General features: G+C 30.0%; 1 protein-coding gene across 1 annotated transcript; it reads left to right on the top strand.

The window, feature by feature from the left end:
• The first annotated feature begins 3,251 nt into the window (after nt 1-3,251).
• Nucleotides 3,252-7,432, top strand: Inos (Inositol-3-phosphate synthase). Its single transcript, XM_076777694.1, has 8 exons — nt 3,252-3,384; nt 3,484-3,663; nt 5,075-5,247; nt 5,452-5,719; nt 5,797-6,051; nt 6,121-6,363; nt 6,429-6,537; nt 6,673-7,432. The coding sequence occupies exons 2-8, from the start codon at nt 3,547-3,549 to the stop codon at nt 7,050-7,052; spliced, it is 1,545 nt and encodes a 514-aa protein (XP_076633809.1). The 5' UTR covers nt 3,252-3,384; nt 3,484-3,546; the 3' UTR covers nt 7,053-7,432.
• The last annotated feature ends 4,409 nt before the right edge of the window (nt 7,433-11,841 follow it).

Here is an 11,841-nt window from a genome sequence, read left to right as displayed (position 1 = left end):
TGGCAATTATAGCATAGGATAAAGTAATATCAGAATCTGTTCGTATTAAAGTCGGTGGTCGGTTTATATTGTTCTTTCGGGCACATTTCGTCGCCGAAGAATAAAGTTGGTAAAAAGAAAAAAGATATACATAATACTGTTACGATTCTCGTCTTTACTGTACTGTGTTTTATGGTTTCTGATTGTTGTTTGTACGCCGTTAATTTTTAACTCAGTATTCTGACTTTTAATAAAGTATTATTAAGAGTGTGGTGATTAAAAGATTACGCCTAGTAACCTAAGGGACACTGACTCGCTAGGAATTTGTCCTAGTGGGTCGTTGCACTATAAGATGGCAACATTGACGATGCACGAGACGTCGCCCCAGTAACTGGAGCACAGTTTCGCCCGAATCGCCTGTAGAGATAGTAACAAATATAGTTACACTAGTTACACCTCAGTATTAAGGCGTATTATTTCCCCCGCATCGTTTAACCTCATAAAAGAAATACAACAGTTACTTAATATGATGCATCATAAGAACGACACCATATTGCAAGTAGATTGAGTTTCTAATAGTTACATACTACGTGACAAACTTTTCTCTTGATCTGCGCACAACTTAAACGTTTTGTAACTTTAATGCAACGTTGCTAAAACGAAATTTTGTTTAACATAATCGATAAATTTTTTCTGTTTTAATAATAATCAGTTGTAGAATTAAAAACTGATCATCTCATTTATGATGTAAGAGTCTTTATCTTTTCCACATATAGTAGGAAAACAGTAGTTTTAAGGAGCATAATTAACAATTCATTATCAATATTTCTTTACCTATGTACATACATAATAATCTTTCAATTCTTTTGTATTTTTACAATAATTAAAAAAAAGAAGGATTTGGCTGAATGCCAGAAAAATTATTTTCTTTGAAAATTAATAGTTTGTCTATTATTACAAATTATTTTCTATCTACATTTTGTATAGATTCGAACACTTTACATATTCATAATCTTTACTGCTTAACTCATATTAACATATGTTTAAAACTGTCAAGTAATTATGAAAACGACCAAATAAGATTCATTTATTTTTAAATTCCATACAATTTTTGAAAAATTAAGAGATGGCCTTTGATTTTGCTTTGTATAATTTTAAGTTTAATTGTTTAAAAACGTTACAAATGTTTTTAAGTATAAATGTGATTGAAAATTCGTGAAATTTTAAACATTTGCAGCAATTGCTATTACGTTGCTATGTCTATAAATATATGTATATATATATATACACGGTGGTTCATTAAACTTTACAAATTTAATTTTTTTTTCAATCAAATTGTTTTCTGTCATGAATGATACTTCGACATAGATCAACTTCGAAGATTCTTTATTTAATTTCTTTCATTCAAATTCTCAAGATCACCTTACAATTTTTTTGTTCACCGAGTATTTAAACAAATACTCGTGAAAAACGTAAGAGTTTTAAGAAAATATATCCAATATCATCAAATTTATTCTTATTTCGACGTAGAAAATATAGAAAAAAATGTTTCTACAATTTAACTGACGCGACTAATTAATTCGATTATACTTTGAATGGTGAATAAAATAATAGTAGACTCGAAAATAATTTAGTTGGTCCACCCAGTATACCTATGATTGTTCTCAGCGACCAATTCCACTGTAATTTAACTATTGGACGGAGTTCAACAGTTGCCCTTTGCGAATAACGAACTAAATTATCAGCTAAATTCCATTCAATAATGTTTAAAATTCTATTTTTTAACAAGTATTATAAACTATTGAATATATAAAATTTAATTCGATGACAATATAATTATTTTATTGTTTTATTATGGCTATTACATTTCATTTTGTATAACATATATGTAGTATGGAGTGATACTTACTTAAATATATTAAGAATTAGTAAAAATATTATCGATAGGTAATATTAAAGGAATTTTCTTCTTTTTATATTTTGGATGTTAATTTTAATTATTCTTTGTATTAAATTCCAAATTTTATAAACATATGATATTAAACAAATTAGGATACAGGTTAGGATATTTTCTTTATTGGCCTAAATAACAACTTTAAGGTCCTAAAATTGTTCTTCCTTAATTACTGAATTTGTAAACAGTAAATAGGGACTTTTAAGACTCGTATTATCGACATCGAATAGCAATGAATAAAAGAAAAAACTAGTGTTTTTGATAAATAAATAACAAAAATAATTCCAGAAAATCGTCATTGATCGTTTAAACAACAATAATTGGAGGTTTTTACCCTAAATTTCAAAACGTATAAATAACGTTTGTTGCGTCGAAGACTGAAATGGACGAGATGGATAAATCTGCCTTTGTAAACAGATTATAATTCATGAACGTTCGTCGAGGGTCAGTTGCAAATGGCTTGGGAACATTATTCGCCCATCACAAAAGTTCCAGAGCCAACCGACAGCCAATTGATTAAAACCTCTGTGCATTCCGGCATACGTGACGTAATTGAACAGTTCATAGACCGCCTAACAGTGATACTAATTCCAAATTGTACAGGGTGTTTCAAAAATACATCCAAATGTTTAACGACTTTAATTCCCCCTTCAAAATAACTGAAAAATTGTCCTATCTCAATTTTCGGCTACTGAAGACAATTCTAAATCATTTCATATCTTTATACGTATATGTATATCTATACATGTATGTGCGAATTGTGAGAAATTAATTTTTATAGCCATAATTCCTTTTAATTTTTCTATGAAAATATTATATATTTTCAATTACTTATAAAATTGGAAAAATTTAATATTCTTATACTTATTAATTTATTATTTAAATTTATATTATATTTTATCAAAAATATTACGGAAAGAAAAAAAGATATACTAAATATAAATGTTTACGTGTAGTTATCTCTATTTACAGGTGACAACTCAAGTTCGATATTGTTTTCTATTCAGTAATTTCTATTGATTTGTAAAATATTACTAGAAAATCAAATCTTTTAGTGATATAGTGTCGAAAAATACTATCTGGATTTTGAATTTATTATTTCTGATATCAATTTATTATTCAAATTGACGCTGAAGTTCATCTCAAATCGAAAAGTAACCAAAGTAACTAGATAAATGTCACTACGTGGAATATCGTGGCTACGTGGAATATCGTTGCGTGAAAATGAGCCTTAGTAGATTCGATCCAAAGAAAGTGGAGGGGATGGGCGCCATTTCTTTTAAAGGCGCATGCCTGCGCGTCTTCTCGACAGTTTCGTTTCGACTGTGAATTAGAGCACGTCGGTCGTATTAATATTTATTTTATTCACGAATTTTATTTTTATTGCATCGTAAAAATATATATCAAGGATTAACTCGGGTACCAATTAATCTTTTGTTTATTATCAATTAGTACGTTTCTCGACGATGAGCTCCAAATAGAATCCTGTTTTTTCCAGTTCCATCGCTTTATAATTTCTAATTCTTGACAAACTATATTTTTTACAATAGAATATTCAATATATTGCTATTATTTTTTGTAAAATCAGTGTGCAAGGCTTTGTTTTAAACAAAATGGCTTTGAAAATTCGTGTCGATTCGCCTAATGTGAAATACACCGACGATTACATCGAAGCGCAATACGAGTATCGAACGACGTACGTTAAAGTGGACAATAATGCAAAATACGCTGTAAGTATTCAGAAAATTCTTTTTCGCTTATACCGTATTTTTAATTCGATTTGTTTTTATTAAGTATTTTGAAATGAAAATGTTGGAACGAAGAAAATGACATATTTTTGTATTTACCGCTCGAACCTATACTAAGTTGTTCATTAAATAAATACCATAAATAATACAATTCGATTTAAAATTAAATTTTACTATTTTACCGGACGAAAGTATTTAATATCATTAGAAGAAACTTACTTCGAAATAATTTTCATATTTTTAAACAATGATAATAATATACTCAATCTTAGTAAAATTCGTTTCGTAAGTGACAGAACAGTCGTTCTGAACGACTATAATCGATAATCGATAACGATTTTAATAAGTTAAATATATCGATAACTGCTAACGCATCGATGTTATAAACACTATACATAAAATTTGTTATTTTTAGATTTTTTTATAATCGTTAGATTTTATTATTTTTTGTTGAAAGAAATTATTTTTGTATTTATTGAGATCCAAATAGAAAATATACTAATTCTAATAATAGAATTATTATTACAACAAATATTAATTAAACAATGGATATTATTTAAAAGAATGTTTAAAAAGTTTGTAAATAAATAATGCATCGAACTGACAAATTTAAGTCCAAATTCTTTATTTTTCCTAACATATAAATAATATTGACAGCTTCGAATTAATTATTATTAATTGAATAATCAAGTATCGTAACTGATCAAAGTATTTAAACAATAATTATTTATAATATTATATTTCTATTTTTTGTTAAGAAAAATTCTAAAATTTGTATGCTAACCTGACAAATTCACGAATAACTAAATAAATTATTATTGACTTTATGAATCATGCTCCATTCATGAAAAAAAAAAATAGTATTATAGAAATTATCTTATTAGTAATTAACAAAAATTCACTATAGAATTCTTTAAATATCTAAAAAAAAGCTGGTATAATTTTGAAATCATAAAATTATATTAGAAATAATAATTATTAACAATAATTGATTATGCTGATTGTTTGTTGATTGACTTACCTTTTCATTAGTTGAAATTATTTTCTTACAACACATGCATAAAATATCCATATACTTTAAAAACCAATGATTATTATATTTTTCATTTATAATTATAAACATACTTTTACAGAATTGTTATTTGTTAGGAAAAATATACTAATTTGTGAGGTCAGACAAAATTGAATAAGTGTTATATATTTCAAATTTTTTATTTGAAAATTCTTTTCTATGGAAACTAAAAGCAAAATACAAGTTTTTATACTTCATACTATAGCAAAAAATAAATCCTTGAATTGAAATATTAATGAATCACTATGCTTAATGTAATTTTCTCTAAACTGTTAAGAGAAATATATTACAAAAATATAAATTGCATCTCTGTTTTAACAGGTGACACCAGTATCTACGAACCTCTTGATTAGGACACAATTAAAAGTGCCGAAACTTGGAGTGATGTTGGTGGGATGGGGTGGAAACAATGGAACTACTTTCACTGCAGCGCTTTTAGCAAACAAACATAAATTGACCTGGGAAACGAAGCATGGTCTTCAGAAATCAAATTGGTACTTAAGATATTCTGATAAAATCTTTGTTGTTTATTGAACTAATCCTTTACACATACTATGTAGAATCGTGATTATCCATCACAAAACATTGCAAAACTACTTTACCAATCAAATGATAGCTTTTGTATGCAAGAAATTGGTTTGTTTTAAATTATAATCAATGACTACAGACACTAGTATAGCTTCTGCATTGGATTTCAGGTATGGTTCTTTAATTCAAGCATCTACCATCAAACTAGGTAGAGGGAAAACAGAAGACGTGTATGTTCCCATGTCCTGGATGCTTCCAATGGTAAATCCAGATGATATAGAAGTTGATGGCTGGGATATATCTGACTTGAATCTGTTCAAAGCCATGCAGCGAGCAGAAGTTTTGGATATCAATTTGCAGAAACAATTGGAGACACACATGGTGTGTATGAAACCCAGGAAAAGCATATACTATTCCGATTTCATTGCTGCAAATCAGGTAAACATTTCCACTTTACTTTCAATCAATATTTACCCTTTGGTTGTGGAATGAACATTTTGTGTTCGTGTTTCCAGGAAGAAAGAGCAAACAATGTTATCCCGGGCACAAAGCTGGAGCAGTTAAATTTGATCAGAAAGGATATTGTTGAGTTTAAAAATACTAAGAAGTTGGATCAAGTAATTGTGCTGTGGACTGCTAACACAGAACGATTTTCCGAAATAATTTGTGGCGTCAACGACACTGCTGAGAATTTACTAAAAGCCATAAGCGATAATCATTCAGAAATCAGTCCAAGTACAGTGTTTGCAGTTGCAGCAGCTCTGGAAGGTGTAAGTTTTAAAATTTACTATAATAAATCTTTCCATTTTGTGGTATATTGTACGTTTTATTAATTTCAGTGTACATATATAAATGGTTCACCACAAAATACCTTCGTACCAGGTGCAATAGAATTAGCAGAGAAACAGAAGACATTCATTGGTGGTGACGATTTTAAATCTGGACAGACAAAGCTGAAGTCTGTACTGGTCGACTTTTTGGTCTCTGCTGGTATTAAACCAGTGTCGATAGTCAGTTATAACCATTTGGGAAATAACGATGGGTACAATTTGTCTGCTCCGCAACAATTTCGATCTAAAGAGGTAATGATCTTAAAAGAAAATTGTTGGATATTGGTACAATTAATTATTCATAATTTCTTTATTAGATTTCTAAAAGCAACGTGGTAGATGACATGGTGCAATCAAACAGGATTTTATATAAACCTGAGGAAAAGCCAGATCACTGTGTCGTTATCAAATATGTCCCATATGTCGGTATGAATGCAAAATATAGAAATTGTCTCTGACTCTTGTTTCTGAATCCATCAGAAATGCGATAAAAACAGTAGCATAAAGATCAACAGAATTACATTGCATTACGAATACTGAATCTATTTAATGTTTGATTAGGTGACAGTAAACGGGCAATGGATGAATACACATCGGAAATATTACTCGGAGGGCAGAACACTATAGTGATTCATAACACTTGCGAAGATTCCTTGTTGGCCAGTCCAATAATACTGGATCTGGTTTTATTGGCAGAGATTTGCTCACGCATCAGTTTCAAGCTAGCAGACACAGAAGAGGAATTCACCAGATTTCACAATGTACTCTCTGTGTTGTCATATCTTTGCAAAGCACCACTGGTTCCACAAGGGACACCAGTGATAAATGCATTATCTAAACAACGAGCCGCGATTGAAAATATTTTGAGAGCTTGCCTTGCGTTACCACCTGAGAATAATATGTTGCTCGAACACAAAGTGATTTTTGGCAAGCAAATATAAACCAGAGAAACAAAATTCTATCTTGAGAGTGAAGAAATTACTATCAAAGAAGTAAAGAACAAAGAATTGGTATTATGTTAAAGTAATACGAGAAACAGGAAATTTTAAATCTTCCTGTAAAATTTTTCACAGAGTCTACGAGATGAAGGTTTTGGAAAAGCAGATATTACAAAAGTTAATAAGTGTAAATTTTGATTGTTTTTAATTAACAGAATTTATATGTAAGTTTGAAGAAAGAGTTGTCTATAAACTACTATATTTAATGTATTAATTTCGCAGAATTTTACAGCGCACAGATGATGTATATTTTGAAAAGAAAAAACGTGAAAATGTATACTTTTATTTTTTGAATAATAAAAGAGTCATTAGTTTTGTACGAACGTGGAAATGTTTAATTGTATGTCAAAGAACCAGAGTTGAGCAACTTATTTGCGAATACAATAATTCAAATTTTCAAATTCATTCATAAATTGACTTTTACTCGCAAATTCGTTCATTTGGATGTTCATTTAAGAGAGCCATTGATAGATTTAGATTTATTCTGCAAAAAATATAGTTTACTATAAGAATATTTTGTAATTCGCTAGTTTTTTACATTTTCAGATTTATAGTTTAGAGAATTATACAGTAATAATGAAAAATTGTCTCAAAGGTTATAGCCAAATAAGGGGATCAAATGTGATGGGTCATTCCATAGCTTATAAAAAGAAAACTCTTTGTACTGATTTTTAACACAAAATCTCGACGGTGGGGGTAGTAATGAGATGATTAAAATTGAATAAAAAGATGACATTTTGAGCATCAGGGCACGTATCTTGAAAATTTTTCAGATTTTTAGATTGAAACACCAGGTAGTAAAAAATAAAATCCCGCAAAAAATGCCGATTATGCATTGAAACAGTTGCAGAACTAGTATTTGAACCCCGCAACCGCAAATAATTTTTCTAGAACAATTTGAAATATTTTAATTCTGTTGAAAAATTTGTCTACCAGTTGGAATTTTTTTCTCGAAAGTACGTAGGATTTCGGGGGTATGTCTATTCACCAAAAATTCTTATAATTAACCCTCGCAACCGAAAATAATTTTTCCAGAACGATTTGAAATTTTTTTTTGTCGAAAAATTTAGGCACCTACCCCCTGTCGATTTTTCTTAAAAATTCCTTTTTCATTTTTAATAATTTTGATTGACGTTCTACAGAAAAGTTATCTAATACTGTTTTGTAGGTACCCATGAGCTCTACTTCAGAAAAAAATTTCATTGAAATATATTCATTATTATAGGAGTTATGGCTGTTTGAAAATTAGATCATTTTCATGGGGTTTTTCTCACTTTACGGGGTCAAGGAACAACTTTTTCAATATTGTTAGAATTTCTACATATGCTTCACCGAAATACGCGTAGTTTGCCGTTTGAAACATTAAAATCCTCCAATCCGTTTAGAAATTATGATGTTTTAAAGATTCGCGTGAAATTTTAGGCTAACATTTCTGGCCAGAAATTATATTTTCGATAAGGAATTTTTTTCTCGAAAATGGTTAGGATTTCGAGAGTATGTTTATTGACCGAAAATAATTGTAATTGATCTTCGCACCCAAGAATAATTTTTCCAGAATGATTTGAAATATTTTAATATCGCCGAAAAATTTATCTACCTGTTGGAATTTTTTTCTCGAAAGTACGTAGGATTTCGGGGGTATGTGTACTCACCAAAAATGATTGTAATTGGGCTCCGCAACAATTATCATACCTGTGAGTCGAGACCTTGACGATTAAGAGAATAGATGCTCCTTAGTGTGTTGGTAGAAAAAAAGACCAAAAGAAATGTATGAAATAAAAATATCAATTAATCTCAGAAATAACAAAATCCAACGAAGTATTATCTATACCTGTAGAACAACAGACAAAAATTCGTAAAATGGAAGTAAAAAGTGAAAATTGCAAGTTAATCAAAAAAAACATATTAGTAAAATATTGCTGTACAAATGAAACTTATGACATGAAAGAAACGATATTTTATTATTATTTTCATGAAATGTTACAAATATCAACACAATTAAACTGATTAGAGAAATAATGCTGAAATAGAAAAAGAAGTTATACATAAAGTTCAATGAAAACATAGAAATGAAACGAAATAGACATGTAAATTCAATACATATATTAATAATTTGATAATAAAATATTATTGCTACTTGTCGACAAGTAACTACCAGTTGGCAGCACCCATCGGCAGCGTTCAGCTGTTCTCTGAAACAAAAAAACAATACTCGTGGCAGATAATACGGTCCCTAGCGGAAAGATGCAAAATCAAAGTTAAGATTGTTTGGTCTACGAAAGGACTAGAAATAAACATTTTCTGTTATAAAATTAAGGAATTATTATTTGAAATAAAACAATACTTTGGAAACAAATCGTTTGAATATAGTTTATCAAAAAAGATGTTGGAAATTACTTTCAAACCTTTTATTTTCCAAATAATCTATTATTTCAAATAAAATTCTTTAATTTCATAACAAGGAATGTTTATTTAATATTTAATAAAATTTGTGTCAATTATATTTTTAAATAGGATTGGAAATATAGGATGTTCAATTTTATTTCAGAGTTGTTCTGTAACAGAGATGTTCAGTCTCTGAGTTGTTCAATATGAGTTGTTCCCAAAAATGGGATATTCTTCGTCTTCAAAGAAACCCGGGTTGTCTCTTTTTGCAGCATCTTGACCATTTAGCATCTTCTTGGCCATCTCCGATCTTGATTGAGTGGAAATTTTCAATGAAATTCTTCGTCTCTCTGGTCGATCCAACTTGCTCGGTAGTTGGGGGATGTCTCCCGCGCGCGCGCTAGGGGGCTCGCTTTTTATGCAACTGATTGGGACGACTGACTGTAGGTGCCTAACTGGCTGCTGATAGGCTGAGGGGGGCGCTAGTTGATGAATATGATCAAGAATTCAAAATAACATTAAAGAATTATTATTTGAAATAATGGAATACTCATGGATATATATATAGAATTTCTACATATTCTTCACCAAAATACGCGTCGTTTGCACTTTGAAACATTGAAATCCTCCAATCCGTTCAAAAGTTATAATGTTTTAAACATACAGAAATGTTCGCTTGAAATTTCATGCATATGTTTAAAACATTATAACATTTGAACGGATTGAAGGATTTTAATGTTTCCAGAGGCAAATAACGCGTATTTTAGTGGAGAATATGTAGAAATTCTATTATATATCTATAAGTATTCCATTATATCAAATAATGATTTTTTAATTTCATTCTGATGGATAAGTCGTCTATCAAAGTTGACAAATGTCATCTGGGTCACTCTCCCTGGTCCGTCCTTTTTGGTCATTACGGGAGCCCCCTGGGGCGCTCGCGGGAGTTATCCCTGTACCACCAAGCAAGACGGACCGTGAAGCGAGATGAAGAATTTAATTGAAGATTTCCATTCAGTCAAGATTTCCGAAGATGGTCAAGAAGATGTTTCACGAGCAGCGGCCAAGGGACAACCCTGATTGCTTTGAAGCCGGAGAAAATCCCAACTTTGGGTACAACTAAACTGAACAATCAAACTTGAACAACTCTTAAACTGAACAATTCATATTGAACAATTCATATTGAACAACTCATATTGAACAACTCAGAGACTGAACATCTCTGTTACGGCACAACTCTGAAATAAAACTGAACATCCCATATTTCCAATCCTATTTAAAAATATAATTGACACAAATTTTATTAAATATTAAATAAACATTCCTTTTTATAAAATTAAAGAATTATTATTTGAAATAATAGAATACTTGGCAAATAAATCGTTTGAAAATAGTTTTCATTGTCTTATTTGATAAACTATTTTCAAACGATTTATTTGCCAAGTATTCTATTATTTCAAATAATAATTCTTTAATGTTATTTTGTATTATTCATCATATTCATCAACTAGTGACCCCCCTCAGGCAATCAGCAGCCAATTAGTCGTTCCAATCAGTTGCATAAAAACCGAACCCCCTGGCGCACCCACGGGAGACATCCTGCAACTACCAAGCAAGCCGGACCGACGAGAGAGACGAAGAATTTCATTGAAAATTTCCATTCAATCAAGATCTGAGATGGCCAAGAAGATGCTAAATGGTCAAGATGCTGCAAAAAGAGACAACCCGGGTTTCTTTGAAGACGAAGAATATCCCATCTTTGGGAACAACACCTAAAAACTGAACAACTCTTATATTGTACGACTCAGAGACTGAACACCTCTGTTTCGGAATAACTCTGGAATACAACTGAACATGTTATATTTGCCTATATAGGCAAAAAATATAATTGACACAAATTTAATCAAATATTAAATAAACATTCTTTGTTATAAAATTATAGAATTATTATTCGAAATAATAGAATACTTGGAAAATGAATGGTTTGAATATAATTTCTAAAGTCTTTCTTGATAAACTATATTCAAACGATTTATTTCCAAAGTATTGTTTTATTTCAAATAATAATTCCTTAATTTTATAACAAAAAATGTTTATTTTTAGTCCTTTCGTAGACCAAACAGTCTTAACTTTGATTTTGCATCTTTCCGCTAGGAACCGTATTATCTGCCACAAGTATTGTTTTTTTGTTTCAGAGAACAGCTGAACGCTGCCGATGGGTGCTGCCAACTGGTAGTTACTTGTCGACAAGTAGCAATAATATTTTATTATCAAATTATTAATATATGTATTGAATTTACATGTTTATTTCGTTTCATTTCTAGGTTTTCATTGAACTTTATGTATA

Source organism: Colletes latitarsis, chromosome 11 (genome assembly GCF_051014445.1).
Source record: "Colletes latitarsis isolate SP2378_abdomen chromosome 11, iyColLati1, whole genome shotgun sequence".
Classification (NCBI taxonomy): Eukaryota; Metazoa; Arthropoda; class Insecta; order Hymenoptera; family Colletidae; genus Colletes; species Colletes latitarsis.
The sequence above is the reverse complement of the archived record's forward strand: the minus strand, read 5'-3'. Positions and strand labels throughout refer to the sequence as shown.